Source organism: Oreochromis aureus, linkage group 19 (genome assembly GCF_013358895.1).
Source record: "Oreochromis aureus strain Israel breed Guangdong linkage group 19, ZZ_aureus, whole genome shotgun sequence".
Lineage (NCBI taxonomy): Eukaryota > Metazoa > Chordata > Actinopteri > Cichliformes > Cichlidae > Oreochromis > Oreochromis aureus.
The window spans coordinates 8,325,867-8,344,245 of record NC_052960.1 but is presented as its reverse complement, the minus strand read 5'-3'; the positions used below and the strand labels follow the sequence as shown (position 1 = coordinate 8,344,245).

The following is an 18,379-nucleotide window of genomic DNA, read 5'->3' as shown; positions in this document are numbered from 1 at the left end:
TAATCCTTTTGTGTTTCTGTAACAAACATATTCAGTGGGATTAAATCCCACATGATGAGCAAGAGGTCAGAGGTGAGCCCACTTCTCATGTGCCACGACTTAACGTAAAGTGCTATGGTAAAATGAAAATGTGGATCCGGACAGGAAAAACATTGTGAATGACTGGCTCAATCATTTGGTATTTACACACTGGAAATCTGTTCAAAAAGAGGAAACAGTCCCAAAAGAGAAAAACAGAGACATGCAATTACATGTTAATGGTGGGGAAAATAGTCAAAGTCAATGGATCATGAAGTTACTGAAATGAAGCCAAACCCAGTGTAATAAAAATTTTACATAAATCCCCAAATGAAACAACACACTAAACCCTCTAAAAACACAAGTGGCCATTGTTCTTTTTGCTAAAACCCCCTTACTTAAGGGTAAATCCTACTTAAATATCTCAACAGCAAAGAGCAAAGGGAATAGAAATTAGCGACTGTGTGCAAGTGTTCGTCAGTGCCACTCCTGACACAGAGCTGCTAAAGAGTTAAAGGTCAGTGAGAATTAAATCAAGGACAAAGGTCAGACTGAGTGTCAACCTCAAACTGAAAAGCCAAAGCAGCCAGACACTCGAACACAACTTGAGATGCTTCTAAGAAGAAACGGATCTGTTGTGTGTTTTTGGAAAGGCGTGACTTTGCTGTTTCAACCTCGATCACCCCACATCATCCCGTCCCTGTATTTATTGTATGCTTTAACACCAAACACCACATCTGACCACTCTTCGCCAGAGCCGCTCCCTGTATCTCCTTTTTGGAGCTCGTGGTCTGATGTAATTCTTCCAGCTGCATCCCCAAAAGCTGCCCACCAGTTGTTGGTCAGCAGAATTGTGCAGTCTATTTCAGAGCGCCAAGCCCACACTGGCACCACAGTTTCAGGGCAGGCTGTGAATAAAAACGGACTCAAACCATGTGACTGATGATGTCAGCAAACCCTATGGAAACCCAACTACACAAATCTGATGATAGAAGAAACATCCAGATGCTCATTTTCCCTCTCTCTCTCTTTCCCTCTACATTTATGTCTGTCACAGTCTATGTACTGACAAACGCAATTAACTTTGAAACATTAAACAGGCCTAACTTTAAATTATACCTCCTCTTCTTGAAAACATACCCTCCATCCTGTGCACATAACCACCCACACTAAAGTGTAAGCACTGCAGTATAACCCGCAGTATAACCACAGGTTACACCTTAAAAATGTATATGTGCAGTGTTACGCAGTATGCCACTCACAAACATGCTGCTATTATGGGGCCTCTTTTATAAAGGAAGATTAGGCAAAATTTCCCATTACAACTAACTGTGTGCTAGGTTTTTATCCTCCACAACAAAATGCGAACACATGGGCTGAATTTCTTGTGTCATATGGCACTACTTTGGTATTACAGACTAAAACAAGAAGCACTACACTGAACCAGTGATTCCCAACCAGGAGTATGAGTAACCCAAAGGGGTACACTACTAAAGCACTAACTTTGGGTACAAAAACATAGTTTTAGTGACATTTAATTGAAGAATGAAATGTAATGGAGCTGTTTTAAGAGACATTAATTCTAGTTTTAATCATCTTATTTTTTATCCAAAATAACAGCATGAAAACTAGTGAAACAGCTTGACAAAACTATGAATGAGCAGTTACAATTGATAATGTCTCATTACACTACATTCTAAAGATGCTCTATTGGATCTTAAGACTTTAGAGACCATTTCAGTACAGTGAAGTTAATGCAAAATTCCCAAAAATGGTCAGCTAACCATATCCAGGGATGTGCATGGTCACCAACCAATAGTCTTTAAATGCCGTGACATTTAAACAAAGTATTAAGAGGCCCAAGGTGTCCAAGTAAAATATCCCACACGTCATTGCATCTCAACCTGTCTCAACGGTTGATAAAAGGACAGATTAATGACCCAGGATTATAAACCCCATGCAAGGATTTTCACACCAGCTTCCTGAACATGTCTCTCCGGATGGTGATAAGCAGGCGTCTGTTTGAGTCACAGGTATGCGCTAATCTCAGAGCTGTCTTTTAAAGCTGGATGTTGTTTGCGTTTTTGTGAATACTGGCTTTAAGTTTAAGAGGGTCCCTAAGTTAACCTCTGCACATATGCATAACCTCAAGCCAACATTCTTAACCCTTTTAAGAATTAAAAAAATATAAATAATGGGAGTATAAACACATAAATGCATCAGTGAGATGTGACTGTTACAATAGCTGCTGACAATCTCCACTGATGAATGCAGATTGGGATCAGCCGGATCTAAATGAAGGATTAACGCCAACATCAGTGCTGTTAGAGGAACTAACCGACGCAGCCTTATATGGTGCGGCCACTGTGGCTGACTTCATCATCATCACAGGTCACTTTCAACACCTCATTCTTTGCCTGTCAGTGAGAGACGTGTTCAGTGTTTTGTCTGGTCTGGCTGGTTTCCTGCTCCTCAGGATTTGAAGCCTGCAGGCTACAGTATAGGACCAGACAAATCATTGTGAAAAGCAAACTTCAGGTTTTAAATCACCAAAGCCGGCAACTCCAAGACACAGTGCGCCTTCAGACGGGGCAGGCCAAAAATTGGAGTCAGTGTGTCCCCCCAAAACCACAATAAATGACATCACTCTATTCTGCATGCTGCGCTGCTGCTTGCTTTGCATTTTCCTCAGTAAACTGGGCCGAGAGATAGATGAGACAGAAGCAATGAACATAAAATGAGAAACACACTAAAAATCCATAAACAGAGACAAGAGGTTTGCCCACGGAGGTTGGGTTTGCCTGGAGCTGTAACTGCGCCGGACCCGACTGGAAGCAGCCAGACACTGTCACAATTGCTGAGCCGGCCGCAGACTCTCTTAAAAATACCTCTGTGGGGTTTGCAAGTGGCCAGCCAAGTCTTAGCAGCAGCAGTAATACAGTAGCTGTCGATAGGGCGGGAGCAGAGGAAGTAGATACAGCAGTGATGACTCGCTACCATATGTCCACCCATTAGGCCTTTTTAACAACTACCAGGTCTGCACACTGTAACAGTGGAAGGTGTGACAGGTATTCTAAAGCATCTAGTATAACCAGAATTACTATTTTGTTACTGTTTTTGAGAATTTAAATTACTTAACTATTTCTGTGAGGCAAATAGTAGCTTTGTTAAGAACAGCGTTATATAGTTTACCAGAAATAGTGAAGGAGGGGCATCGTGTCAGAGGTTAACCTGGCTGTGATTATGTGATTTCCTATTACTAGTGAATGAAATAATATGTAACAAAAAAGCCCCCAAGAGCACAAAGCAGTCTCTAGGCAGCATTTCCTTTTAAGGTAATAGTTGTTATGCTCCTGGGACGGTGATCCAGCATTTTGGTTTTTTGTGTTATCATTGATCTTTGTTTTCTTCTGGGTTTTGACTGCTAGGTTGATGGTTTGTTTTGTATTTCTACTTCTCAGGTCCCTGTTTTCTGTCCCCTCTGTGTAGTTTCAAGTCTGTGCCCTTGAGCCAGTTGTATTTCCTGTTTTATTGTGAAGGTCTGTGTCTTATGTCAGTGTGCTCAGTTTGCGTTTCCTCTGTCTCGTTAGGTCTAATTTCTTCTGGCTGTGTTCCCACCTGTTCCTCGTTCCCTCATGTTCCTGCCTGTGTATTTATAGTGTGTGTCCTCGTGTGCTCGTCGCTGGTTTGTCTGTGTTTTTTCCTGCATCATTCTGTGTCATCTCCCCGCGTCTCCCTGCATCTCCCTGCATTTCCGTTCAGGTTTCAGTTCTGCGTTTTGTTAGTTTTTTCCAGTTTAGGTTTTATTAGTTTCCCTCCACACATTCGCCGTTTCTGTTTGTATCACCACCTTATGGATAAACTCACTTGCATCTCAGCTGCCTGCATCTTGGGTCCTAATTCTCCACCTCCACACGTCTGCCACAGCGGACGTGAGAGTAGTATTGTATTTTCTATATATTCATGTTGTTTTCATTGCTATTTTAAACACACTTTAAGAAGTTTCTACTGTTAATGACATGACTATTAACCGCACTGTTAACTGCAAGCTTTTTATCCAATATTATACGACAATATATTTCTAACTAAGTAGGCAGCTAAATCGTTTTCACTTGACGGCTTTCTTTAAAGACATTTTGGGATCAAATTGAAAGAAAGGCACATGTGAAATGTGAGTGAGGTCAAATGCGACATGATGGCTTGATGCAAATTATAACATGATATATAGAATCCCAATCTACCAGCACTATCTCCTACAAAAGCAAAGGCAGTAGAATTTTAAGCAAAGCTTTAAAGATAAAAGACATTTTAAGAAAGTTTGACCTTATTTGACCTTGAAGAGGTCAGCGATCCAAAGTAATGTGATATTATGAATGGTCATATATCTTTCTCTTTACCTTTCCATATGTTGTCAATACAAAAAATGACAGTAAGAAAATAGCTCTGTACAGCATTGTCATCATTTTGACCTTGGGATCATCTAGTGACTTTGAAAGAGAGGTCAGAGGTCAAATATGAAATGAATATGAATATTACTTGTAAGAATCATAATTTCTAACTTACTATGCTTTTTGTGAGTTTTAAACCAATAAACCAATAAGTTGACCTTGAAGACCTCAGAGGATGTAAGGCAAATTTCAATGGATTGTTAACATGACCCCACTCTCAACATGTTCTCACTCCCAAAGCGTAACATTTTACGCTAGGTCACAAATTGTCAATATGTTACGCTTCCGGGCACCCAACACGTCCCTAGATTACGAGATCGGAAAAATGAGGAAACATGAGAACCATTTGGAATGAATCTACACATGTACGTTCGTTTTACTTAAATCGCTTTGGAAAACACTATCTAACATCATTAAAGTGCTGGTTAAGAAGTGAGGACTGAGCCTGTCTCCCGTCGGAGACAGGAAGGGCACTGTCGATCCCCTCAATGGGTCGCCCCATCCGACCGAGCCCTGTTTTTTCGTTAGTTTTTGTCCTGTGTTGCTACTTATTTGTGTAGAGTTTATATCCCCTGTAGGCTTTGTTATTATAGGTAAATAAAATGAATTGTTATCAGGTATGTTATTAATGGTGTATTTTTTATGTGTGTAAGGTTAGGGATAAGGTTAGGGTTATAGCTGAAATACATGGCTGGATTGTGTATTACCACGGGATTGTCATTCTACTGGATTTCATCCATAACCCGGCGGGTAGCATAAGAACGCGGACGGTCACCTTTCATGTTCCTCAGGAACGCCGCGGGACTTGACAAATCGTCAGTATATTACGCCTCGAGAGTGAGAACGGGCTGCTACTCTATACCCCTACAAGTTTTAATCAGAATTTATTTAAAACTTCCTGAGGTATTTGTTATTCCTTGCTAAATTAATAATTACCAGTACCACCCCTGAAAAAGTATTATTAGTTAATCCCAAATATATAGATACCAAATAAAAATAATGAAGTTCAGCCGACTACCCACTCTTGGTTTTAAAAAAAAATGTCTCCTCATAACTACATCTGGGGAAACAGTACTCAGTGAGGAGTGCAATGTGTAATTTCTGCTTCCTTGCATGACTGTGTGCAAGGACATATGTATACACCAGACCCCAGCTGAATATTTTCTCAAGAGGCTCGGAATTATTGGGAGAGAATATGCCATAACAGAATTGGAGGCATGTAAACAAGACAGAGAGAGATTGCAAACAGGACGTGTGAGCAGTCTAAATATCACAAGATGGACGGGCGTCCACGTGTTGAGGGTGGAAAACGGCTTCTTTCAGAATGACTGTGTCACAATGGAAAAACTAACTTGGTGCTGGAAACCCAAAGAGGACACTTAAGCACATGGTGGGTTACACTTAGTTTAGAAACTGGATTCTCACTGCTGTTCATTTGCCGATCAATTTAAGGTCTGGAAGCTTAAGGGAGGGTCTGGCCAAAATAAAACGGCACATTAAGTCATGGATCTGTGGTGTGATTGTGCAGCTCAGCGTCAGAATTTCGAGGGCCTGGCGAAGCAGCGCGAGCGTCTGATTGTCTCACCAGCGCAGGATCCAGTTCTTCATTCAGTATCGCCTCGTTCTTGATGACAGCCACACGCTGTGCAAAGCGACACGTCGAGATGGACTCCTGAGGAAAATAGTTTGAAAAATCTGTCAGTGATCCGATCTGACAGTAGGAGGGAAAGAAAATTAATACCCCTGATTACACCATAATTTAGTAATCATGTGATACTGTACATTTCCTCAAAGGAATGCATGCAGAGACTCAACAAAGGTAACAAGACTTTCTCTCCAAAGCACGCCGACAAAAGTAGTGTCCTAAAACTACAACAAAGTATTGTTTTCTGAGGGAATCTAAGGGACTTGCGTCTGAACATGTCCTCATGGTAACCATGCTTACCTCGAGGTTCCTTCTCTCGACTGCCATAGTGGCAATCATGGTGGTCATGCAGTTGCCCCCAAGACTGTCCCTCAGAACAGACGTTAACATGGAGTTTCTGTAGGGAATATGGGAACGATTCTTCTCTGACAGTGCTATGATGACCTGAGGAAGAGAAAAGTGCTGACATGACTGAGAAATATCACGCAAACCCGGGGAAAGTCGGCACACAACTCATGATTCAAAGGGCTGTCATTATTTTTGCATTATTTCTACAGTGTTAATCACATCTTCACTAGATAAGACCTTTCTATCTGTAGGCTGCTCACATAATTCTACTGGCCAATCACATATGCCTCTGTATGAGGAACCGATGAGGGACTGAACTGCAAAACAAAAATCTTGAAAACAAAAATCATCTATTCTCAGCCAACAGTTTAGCTTTTTAATATGTAGTCAGCAGACAGATTGGAAACGTCCACGCCCAAATCCTACAAATATGGGCCATTAACTCCCCCAGAGACTAAAGGACTATATACACAGAAAGAGGGTAAAAGTCATGTGTTGAGTAGCATTGTTGGGTTTATTACCAAGGGGCTTAAAAAGCTTAAAAATTAAGCCACTGACGAAGTGGCAAAAACTGCAGTTTTTCTAATGGCCACTTGAAGCTGACTCCAAAATCCCTTTAGACTTTCATGTTAAGATTTCCAACTACGGCATTAAAGAGCCTATTTAAAGCCTGGCCTCTTGTTTGACCTCTATGAATAGGTTATAACACTTGCAAGTGAATATTATTTATAACTCATTAACATGGATAACTGAGATAGGTGTGCTGACACAGTCTGCCAGCCTTAGTTTGGTCATTAAACTAGATCTTTTCACAGTGTGTGTGTGTGTGTGTGTGTGTGTGTGTGTGTGTGTGTGTGTGTGTGTGTGTGTGTGTGTGTGTGTGTGCAGTTGATGCTATTTGGAGCATTCTCAATGGCTTATCTGTGGAATAGAGCGTCCAAGCAGTCTATGCTTCAGTTTTATGAGTAAAAATCAACTATTTTATTAGTCCTTTATTTGTTACCAGTTTCTCAATATGTGTGTCTGTGCAATGCATCTGTACAGTTTATGAATGCAGTTTGCTAACCAAACTGCCTCCATTCTCAACAATGTAATGAATTGTACATCAGTTGATACTTTTTTAAAAGCAATATTACTAAGTAATATTACTACATTACTTATTTACTTGATGTAGAAAGTAATTTATTTCTCTACTACTTTTGCAATACTGAACTGTCAAGATGGCGGAGTCTAAAATCTGAGTGATATTATGTTATAGTCAAATTTTTTTCTTGCTATGAAATTACCTTTACCAAGGACAGTATGTGATTGGTTCAGATTGTGCGCTTATCAGAATTACTTGTTGTGTGGTAGGGCAACACTGGATATGTAGTGTTATATCTTCACAAATACCACTGACATTTTTAATTGACAAATTTTTAAGTAATCGTACAGTGTATTCAAAAGATGGGCTCCACCTGGCCTAAATAGTAAACTGCAAAATCAGTAAGAAAATTATTCTACTCTTTACTAAATCCAACCTCAGTTAACACTTTACTGAGAGCATCTTTCATGGAAGGCCTACCCTATTGTTCACTATTATATGAGTGTACAGTGTCTTTGAGTCAGCCCAGGGCTTCAACACGGGCCTTCACAAATCAGTGGGAGATTTCACAGTGGCTATTTTCATCTTTTTTTATCCAGTCAGTGTTATTAACTCATAGGGAGTAGTACAAATGAAGCAAGCAAGTCCTTGGGAAAGAGCTCCATTTCTGTTTGGTATCAATAACAAGAAGACAAACATTAAATTAACTGATAGATTATATCTTAACACTAAACTGTTTTTTTTAATTCTAATCTGTATTACTATATAACAAAGAAAAAAAGATTCCTACCTGTTCCAGGTAATGGAGAGAGAGGTTGATATACTTTGCATCGGTGAGCAGCTGCCCATTTAAACCAGTCTTGCTAACTCGGTCCGATCCTGCCAGATCCACCAGGTGGAGCTTGGATCGCTGCATGGTGGCTGAACCGGGCTCACGCCTGCATAGGTGCACAGTGAATATACAGTGGGAACGAGTGGACGCCTGGTTCATGGGAGTCTGAGGATGACAAAAGGGGTCAAGTGACAAGAACAGATTTTAAAATAATGTTGCAGTTGCAGGTTTGTGTGAGAGTAATCTGAATCCTGACAAACTGGTACACATGGCGAAAACAAAAAAACAAAGGGGGGAATTAATTCTTCATTTCTGGTATTTTCCAATTCAAACAACAACAAAAAAACATGTTCCCTTTGATTCTTATTTTTTTTCTTGTTCCCACTCATTTATAGATCAAAGTCACAGCATGTGTAACCAATGCGCGGTGAACACATGGTAGCGGCTTGACAAAAGCTGAGGCTGATTTTCAGATGGCCACTGGAACAGCAGAAAGCAGGTTGAGACCAGAAGGAGACAGAAATAGAGCGTGAGTCACACTGCACAAACAAGTTTTATTAACTAGAGGAGGATGAGGACATCGCTGACAGAATAAACAGAGGAAATGGACATTCACTGACATAGTGCTGAGCATGCACTTCTTGCAGTTTGAACATATGATGCAGGTTTTATTAAGCAGCTTTTAATTAGAAAGGAGGTGTCATCTCATCTTGTATTAGCTTCTAATCCCGGATGACATGCTTTTCCTTTTGTGCAACTCTCAGTCATCTAAGATATTGACATGAGCCACTTTTTCTCTCTGATAAAAAAGATCACCATAGACAGTCTAAAAAAGCTGCTCTGACTCTGACTTACTGTCGGCATAAATGTGCCAACACCTGACTGTTAGGGTCATGACAGCTTGTGACAGACCTTTCACTATCTTAACCCTCTGCTGTCATCCCTTTCCTCAGTGCAAATTCCCTTCACTCTGCACATGTCTATCTTTTCTCCATATGGTATCCCCAAAGTAATGTGAGGCAGCTCTTATATGTTGAGCTGGGATCACATTTCTAATAGTTTTGCATAATGGGTCAAGGTTGGGGATACTGTGTCCATGCTAAATTAGAGAATTTAATTCAGGAACCCTTTTCCATTATTTCCATCTGTAGTCTTGTGGATATGGATATATGTTGTAGGACCTACCATGCAGACAGATGGAAAACTTAAGGTAGAAAACAGAGCAGTCATGTAAATGATATGTAAGGATGTAAGGGTGATCATTAAATCAGAAAAAGCAAGAAAGGGAGAAGCTGGTGCAAGGCGGGCTTGCAGATGCACAGCAAGCTAAAGATGTTTAAATATAGAAAGCATAAATTCTCAGGTTATATCCTGTCTTTTGCCCTGTGGCATCTGGGATGGGCTTCAGCCCCCCTTCCCGACAGGAAGAAAATGGATAGATGATAGGTTGGATGGATGAACAGATGGATCATAGTTCCAGAAGTAATAGAGTAACTTAGCATATAAGCATGCAGGCACACCTGGGACACCATGGATATTAATAGTTATAAACAATGTGTCCACAGGGGAAAATATCCCAGTTCAAAACATATAAACTATGAAGTAACATCAGTAAAGTACAAGTTGTCTTCAATGGAGTCATGTCATTTATTCTCCTGTATTCTACATTGACCACGTGCTGACCTTATGAGGACCTCACACTAACCACACACAGTGTCGCAGGAGATCAACAGAAAGTGGTGCTAAAAACTGCTGAATATATAGAGATGCTGATCCAAAATACTGAGAGGGAAGCTGAAATTTGGCTATTTGTGTACAAACTTGTAAATAATTTTGATTCTGATTGGATTCTATTCTGGTTCTATGCACCCAACTCACCCCCATAAGTTCAAGAGGAAATCTGAGAGAAGAAGGGGAGAGGTCTAAGTCCGACATCGATGTGAAGCCGAAACAGAAAAGAGCAAATGAGAGGAAACCTTTCTTTGTGAAGCTAAGGTGCGTTTTTTTTAAAGTCCTGTTCAATAAAGCTGTGGAGGGGATTGTAAAGTCTCAAACCGAGTGAGCTCACTGCCTGCGGAGTGCGATGTGATCCGATGTGTCATCTATTAGCCACATGGCTGGGAGTAACAGAAGAAAGAAAGTATTGCTTTTAACTTTATTGGAGGGTCTGCATGGAGCAAGGACTTGAGTGCTGATTCTGGCAGAGACCATTTGACCATGTAGAGGGTTCTTTGTTTGCTTCAGGCTCAAGAGAAACCTTCCTGTGATGAAGTCCCAAAGAGGACGAGTCAACAAAAGTCTGAATGTGGGTGGACAGCGGTGGGGTCTCCCCTGCTGCACAGCGCAACCCTTTAAAAGTTTTATAATGAAACTTCTGAGAATGTGTTTACACTGAAATATCCCTGAAGGTTTCACAGCAATCGACATAGGAAGCGTGTCAACCAAACAGATGCAAAACAAATGTAATATTGTTCAGGGTCCAGGCTCTGACACTGGGGGGATCACGGAAAGATGTCATCGCATACAGAGTTGTTTTCCACTCTTTGTGATTGTCCCACCGCCATTAACATAACCTCTGCTGAATTGGCCTCACCTGTGATCAAGTATTCTGTCCATCGTATTACTAGACTCTTATGTTTAACCTTGTCTGTTGCCAAATGGACTTGTTCTTGTCATAGTCGAGCAGGTGTTGTACTGAACTGTATTTTCATTGTTTCTAGTTTTTTTTCTCCCCTCATATTTTTAATTCCTCTGAATTCTTAATGTCCTTATTGCAGAACCTTTTGCTTGTTTCGTGGTTTTTAAATACCTTGGGTGCTGCTTTCTCTGTCTCACATGTTTGTGTTGTCTAGATGAGGCTCAATGGAATAACTGGATTATTTAATGTTCATATTAAAAAATTCCAGAAACTCCAGCTTAGATCCTGAAACATCTACTATATTTTTTTACTTTGGTTTAGTTTCATGATAGCATCACAGCCACACACAAAAAAACGGCTTCAACATTCTCATTAAGACTAAAGAGTCTGCCTGTTTGAAACCTGATTATCCTGTTCACTTTTACTGTCTGCTATTTACTTACAAATTACCGACACGAGCAAACGAGGTGAGATCAGCCTTTTGCTCCAAAGCTCAGGTTGCAAAGCAAAAGCTGACCCACCGCATGTCTCATCAGCGTGGGGAGTCTGGGCGTCTGAGTGTGGAAAAAAACAACACCACAACATAAACATAAATTACAGAGAGAATGCTTGGTTTTACTGGGGAAAAAACACGGTAAAAAGGACCACATGGGACCAAAATAATATTTTAGATGGGTCTTAAGGTACCTTTTAGAAGGCATGTTGCATTTGTGGACAAAAAATGCCTTTTATGCTGCTTACCCCGGTAGTGGTTAGTGATATTTTTGTATGCTGCCTACAATCCTAATTCTTAACACTGCTTTCATTGCATGTAAATTGAACAGCAGAAGCCTTTATTTCCCTTTTTGCTCTTACTTCAGCGATCATACGATTGGTGTCACCAAGGAAGAGTAGATTCAGAGCCTCCTCCTCGCTCGCTGACTGCTGCAGAGACAGGTTTCTCAGATGGATGTTTTGGTCTTGATCCTCCATAATCATTACTTTTCTGAAAAAATAGAAAAAGAATCTTTGTTGGGAGGAATTATCAAAGACAAATGACCAGAAATCAGGCAAAACACCCAATCATTCCAAGCAAAGCAATTACAAAAAAAGAATTATCTGAGTTATGTCATCCATTTCCCTCTCTTTACCAGGCGTCGCTCAGCTCTGAATCCAAACAAACCACACATGCATGTCAGTGTGGGCTGCAACCCAGTTTGTGCTTTATCTATCTGGGAGTTCATGATTTGATAACAGACAGGGCTTGCTTTTAAAAACAAACAGGTGATTGGTTCTTGCCCACATCAGGCACCCTTTGAAATACGGTGCACTTAAGGAACCCCTGTGATCTCACCACATTATTTCCATCCCGCCACAGGGGCTGTGACAGTATGGCTACTAGACTGACATGTCAAAGAGGGTGGAATGAATCGCGAACACATGCAGATAATTATACTAACATGTGTAGGCAATTGAGGTGGTTTGATAAAACAGAATTAATCTTAATGTGATTAAAAGCTGTGGCCTGGCAGGGTTGTTTTCCTAAACAGCCACGCCAACCCGAAATATAAATGTTTATTGTATTTTTACAAAAACCGAGAATGGATTAAGGTAATTTGCAGACTTCTGGCATCGAGAGGGTGGAAAACTGAGTATGTGATGGAAATAATAAATAAAGAAGAGAATGGGGTACTGTAGGCAGTGAAAGAGAGACATCAGTCAGTGCCACAGCTTCTCCTTGAATCAGCAAGTGTGGCCAGAGCACAGTTAACGACGGGCACTGTCTATTTCCAGAAGACTGTGATTTGTGGGTATCTAAACCTTGAGCTGGATTCTCTGTGAATGGAGAGGAGAAACCTAAATCGAGCAAGTACATGAAAATACTGGATAACACTCTCAGAAACGGAGGTGACAGTAAAAGTCCATTTCTGTCTCTACAGGTATACTCTACATGGGTATAACCTAATTACTTGACTTTTCTGAGAAAAAAAGGAACATGTAGGAACACATTTGCCTTGATTGTTCTAGATTTTAAGTTGCAAAAGCACAAGACCGACTGTTTTCAGTCCAAGGTAGCAAAAAATAATAGTTTTGCCGTAAGTTGCATGAAATTTAATTTAAAGTAAAATGTAAGTTACATACATAAAGCCGGTGAAATCAGCTGCTCTGCCGAACCTTTACTGCAGCCATCCTCAGTTACCTGTTGTATGTGGATCTTTCTGCATTCAGTTTTGAAACGAATAACTGAAAAGCATGTTCGATCAGGTGATTGTCTTGGCCTTTGAATAGCATCACATTTCTTTGCCTTGAGAAACTCTTGGGTAGCTTTTCTACTTTGCTTTGGACCATTTGCATTGTCCAATCAGATTGCAGCATTTGGCTGAATCTGAGAAGAGCATAGACCTGTACATTTCAGAATCCATCCTGCTACTTCTATCAGGAGTCACATCATCAATAAACACTCCGCTGCAGTGGCATGCCAGTGCCATAATATTGCCTCCACCATGTGTGACAGATGATATGGAATGCTTTGGATCATGAGTTGTTTCTTTCCGTCTCCGTACTTTTGTACACCGTCATCCCCATTTAAATTCCCATTTAAGTTTCTTCAGTAAAAACATAGAAAGCACCCAAGGTACCAATGCCCGTTTCTGTAACTGTCATGGACACTTAATTGGTACAGTTTTCTACTGAATCTAGGATATATCCTATCATACCAAATGTCATAGAAAGATTGTTAAAAACTAGAACCAGACAACTTCAAGGGGATCACCCATACTTATTGGGTTATGAGGGCTTGAAAATGCTGGTAAATACAAATAAAAAAACAAAACATTCAACCGATCCCTATCTACCATGAATGCCTATAACAGAAAATTTTCAAGACAGTAATCTCTTCCATGCCTTTATTAAATATACTATATTTATTGTAAATAAAAAAAGAATTCATTCTGAGGTGATCTTTTGAAACATGTGTCCCCTCTGGCACAGCTGGCTGCCGGCGGAGCTCACGGGCACGTCACTGCAACCCCCTCTAGCTTCTGCTCCGCGGCTCCTGAGTGACCCCTCATCTGGGGCTCTCCTCAGCTCTTTCTGGGAGAGTGGCACGGTTGCCCCTCCATTGGTCTTCCTTGGTCTCTTGTGCTCTGAGGGTCTCTGGATGTCTGGAGTCTGGATTTCCTCCATACCTGCTTCATGCCCTGGAGGACGGGGCTATGGCCCCCCACACCCTCTAACGAAATCGTTACATGAAGGAACCTTTTGAATACAAGCGCGCTCATGCTCACAGGTTTACACACGGGTGCTCACAGATACAAACCACACCCTTTTTGGCTGCTACCTCAAAGCACACTGCGCTGTCGATCTTACATGCTGCACAATAATATCCAATATTTAGTATTTACTGTTATATACACATAGATTATTGCGATGATGTTGTTTATTATATTGCTCTCTTTTTTGCTTGTTTTCTCTTCTTTTTTTCCCTCTCTCAACAGGTGATCCAGGTGATTGATATATATATATGTATTTTTTGTCCCCCCACCTCTTCTTTGCTTTGTGCCCTTTATCGCCGTTCCTCTTCCCCGCTGTTTTTCTTTCCCTCCCTCTCTTTCTTTCTCCCTTTCCCTACCCCGAGTCATGTCTGTCCCGTATATAACGACTGAAAATAAAATAAAATAAACAATAAAAACAAAACAAAAAACAAAAAGAAAAGAAACGTGTACCAGGTTGCTGCTGTGTTTGCAGAGCAGACCCATAAGCAGACACAGCGAGCCTTTGTTATGGCTGATATCAAAAACGGCAAACAAAGCAAAACGTACTGGGACACAACTAAACTAGAAAATAACTGGGAGCAGCTAAACAGCTATGACAACAAGAACATGAAATTGAACAGGAACATGCGAAACATGGAGATGAAGTAAACTAAACCTGACGTGAACATGAACAGTAGAAAGCAAGACTCTGTAACCTGACCTGACTTGACATGAAGTAAACAGACGACCCAAGAATGAACAGAGGAAGACAGAAGACTTAGATACACAGAAGGGTAATGAGGGAAGTGGACACACCTGGGGAGACAACTCTGACAGAAATGAACAAGACGCCACAGGGGAAGCAAAATTAAACACACTGAACATGGAAACAGAAGACTTTCAAAATAAAAGAGGAAACATGGCGAGACATGAACTGGGACATGCAAGCTTGACACAAGAGACAGAGAGAGGGAGCAAGAGAGGGACACAGAGGAGAGAAAATACAAACTAAAGAGAGGATACTGGGTCGCATACCTAGTCCCTGACAATGTGCTTCAATTTACATGGAATGAGCCAGGTACAATATTGTCACAACTACTGATAAGTCCTATCATTGGGTTCAATGGTAATACCCCAGAAGGCCCCACTAAAGGTAAAATAAAGTGAATGAATATAAATATTGTGTGTGACACAAACACAATAGGCAAAAGATTAAATGCCCAGACCAGCGTCTAGACAGACGGAAATTATGATTGCAAAGAAAGATGGACGCAAAGTAAAAAAGAGGATCACGATGGAAAGGAACGAACAAACAAGAAAACGGCTCTGAGTAAAGCAACAAAAGAGCCCATGAAACACTGCAAACAAGAGGCAGATGGACAAAAAAAGACCAGCTGCAATGACCAGCTTTGAAAAACTATTTATCCACACGACTCTTTTGCTCTCCTGCAGTCTGCCACCAGGTTGACCACATCCATTGCTGTCCCACAGCCTCATTATGTCAGCTGGCAGTTCATAGTGGGCTGCTAAACACCAGAGTCTCCATATTTCACCACACAATAACTGTGAGCCAGGCTGAGGTGGCTAAAACCGCAAGTGTTTAGGAGGATAATCAACCCAGCAGTTAGTGGACTTCACAACTTTATAATATGTGTATTTATCATGAAATTAAAGGTAAAATATACACCACATGACCCTAGTTGTTGACATGTGCAACAGCTTAAAAATAAGAAAATGGGCACTGACGGTAGGTCTTCCAGTCGAGATGCTTCATGTCGGGAATCCAGAAGGTCGTATCCCGTCTCATTGTAGATCTCCAGATAAGAGATATGTGTGGTATAAACCATGCTGCTGTCCTGTGGAGCACCAATAAATCACATAAAAGATTTACATATTTTTGACATTTTTCTGAAGCTAATAATAATAATAATAAGTACTCTGAAGAAAAGAAGATGATTGTTATGTTCTGTACATAATCAACTGAAAAACAGGCAGATGAACAACAGTTTGCTGACCTGGCTGAACCGTTCATATAGGTAGGAAAGGGTGCGAGGAATAATCCCACGATCACTGTACCGCTCAGCCCCTCCTGTGATGGTAAAGGTCTTCCCGCTTCCCGTCTGGCCGTATGCAAATACGGTGCCATTATATCCAGCCAACACACTGCAAAGACACCCACATTATTAGCACAGTTTTCATGAATAATTCAAGCTATAGTGACAAAATAAAAGTACTACCCTGTAAAGGAACCAATAAATATCTATTACTAATGCCATGTTTATACTTTTCGAGTTGTGTTTGACTCCTTGCTCTAAAAGTTAAAGGCACACGAATACATAAACTCAGGTGACAAATTAAAGTAAAAGAAAGCTCCTTGGCATTGAATATATTCTTTCAAAACACATGATAGTGGTGGACAGTGCGCTCTACAATCTCCCAATAGATTCTTCATGTGATGAATATGAAGGCCGTCATTCACATCGAGGGCTTGGTACCCAGTGCAGAACAGAAAAGTGAACTGAACTCAAATTCCTTGTCTGTGTGCACAACTTGGCCAAATGTGGATGTTTCTAATTCTGATGGCCTTAAATTTTTTAAAATTTTAGTAAACTGAGGTTATTGTTTTCACTTCCAGATGTGGCTGTGTTGCGCCTCTCTTGGACCTGGGCCCTTTGCAGCTGTACATAATATCAGCAGTACGGAACCTCAGTAATGCTCACAGTTATGCTTATCTTTTAACGGGTACACACAAACATGAGTAACATTTACTCCATCGTGGCTTCCTGCCACTGTTTTCCCATTAATTTTAGGGCCCAGTTTAAGTTTTATTATTTGTTTTTATAACTTTTAATAGATCAGCACCAACTTACAAATGTAAGCTGCTGACTGCAAAAGTCCCATTGAGGTCGGTGAGGTCAGTGGACCAGCTGCTCCTTGCAGTCGCTGAAGCTTGACTCAAAACTAGAGGTAAGAGTTTTTTCAGCCACAGTCCTTAGATTTTGGAATTATCTGACTTCCCACATTAGATGATCCCCTCATTTTTTGCTCCTTGCCTTTTAAGTTAGAATGAGAGTGGTGTCTTCTTGCCTTTTATTTCTTGTCATTTTCATTACTTTGCTTTGCTGTACTGTTTTGGTCCTATAAATAAAACTGGATTGGGTTCGACTTCCCTAAATGTCACCAGTTCTTGCTCATATGCCGCCAATGACATCAGCATTTTAAAACTGAAAAAGACCATTGACTGTACTCTTTAGCAGACACCAGAGGCCTTTGTTAATTGAATGTGACACTCCAAATCCACAGGAACGGATGGCGACGGCGAGCAGAGAACTGCGATGGCGACAGATATCTGCCGGTGAAGGAGGAATGTGTTGGAGTGACAGAAAGAGCCCAAAACCACTCAGCTGTAGCAGGTCCGGTAAATTTTGGTTTGGCACAGAAATGTCCTTCTGCACGTGCTCAGGGTCATGGAAACCAATGGTATTCAGCTCTGTCTGAATGAAATGAACTTCTAAAAATGATAGAGCTCACATGAGACAAAATTTATAGGCAAAACAAACTTTGTGTCTTCTTGGAAATAAACCAGCTAGTAATGGTAAAATGACAGAGGGGCCTCTGACACGCGAGCTTGGATCAAAGGTGTGGGTATCCTGTGTGCTCCTGACTCTGCCAATAGCGAGGAAAAAGGATATCTTTACACTATATTTTTCGAGATGAATTATAAACGAACTTAAGCCTCGCACTTATTCTAATGGTGTAGGCGAGCCAGGGTTTGAGCAGCGTGTGGGTTTCCTTCCCTGTGTTCCACACCCTGTACGAAAAGGGCGAGGGAAAAAACTGCATCTCAGTTAAAATAAAACACTGGGTCCACTTATGAGAACGGCGGTTGGTTGGTCAGCCAACGGGCGTCCATTTAATCTACTGTGAGTCATGGAAGTGATTGGCAGGCGGGGGAAAAAGACACAGGCTCAGTGTTTAGCTTAATGTCAGTACTAATGATGCGGCCTGGGCCCTGCCACTGAGGCTTGGGTGTTTCCCAATGCTTGTTCCTGTTTACACCTCAACTTTCCTGGAGATTGGAGAGTGATCGCTCAAAAGATCCTTTCTGTTGTTTAAATGCTGTGTGTCCAACC

General features: G+C 41.0%; 1 protein-coding gene across 1 annotated transcript in view; it reads right to left on the bottom strand.

The window, feature by feature from the left end:
- Nucleotides 1-18,379, bottom strand: part of kif6 (kinesin family member 6) — a 72,615-nt gene that overhangs the window by 43,358 nt on the left and 10,878 nt on the right. Inside the window, exons 4-9 of the mRNA XM_039603015.1 lie at nucleotides 16,262-16,409; nucleotides 15,993-16,102; nucleotides 11,869-11,998; nucleotides 8,334-8,540; nucleotides 6,412-6,555; nucleotides 6,052-6,138 (exon numbers count right to left, since the gene is read on the bottom strand). Coding sequence (XP_039458949.1) covers nucleotides 6,052-6,138; nucleotides 6,412-6,555; nucleotides 8,334-8,540; nucleotides 11,869-11,998; nucleotides 15,993-16,102; nucleotides 16,262-16,409 — 826 coding nt within the window. The remainder of the gene's footprint in view (nucleotides 1-6,051; nucleotides 6,139-6,411; nucleotides 6,556-8,333; nucleotides 8,541-11,868; nucleotides 11,999-15,992; nucleotides 16,103-16,261; nucleotides 16,410-18,379) is intronic.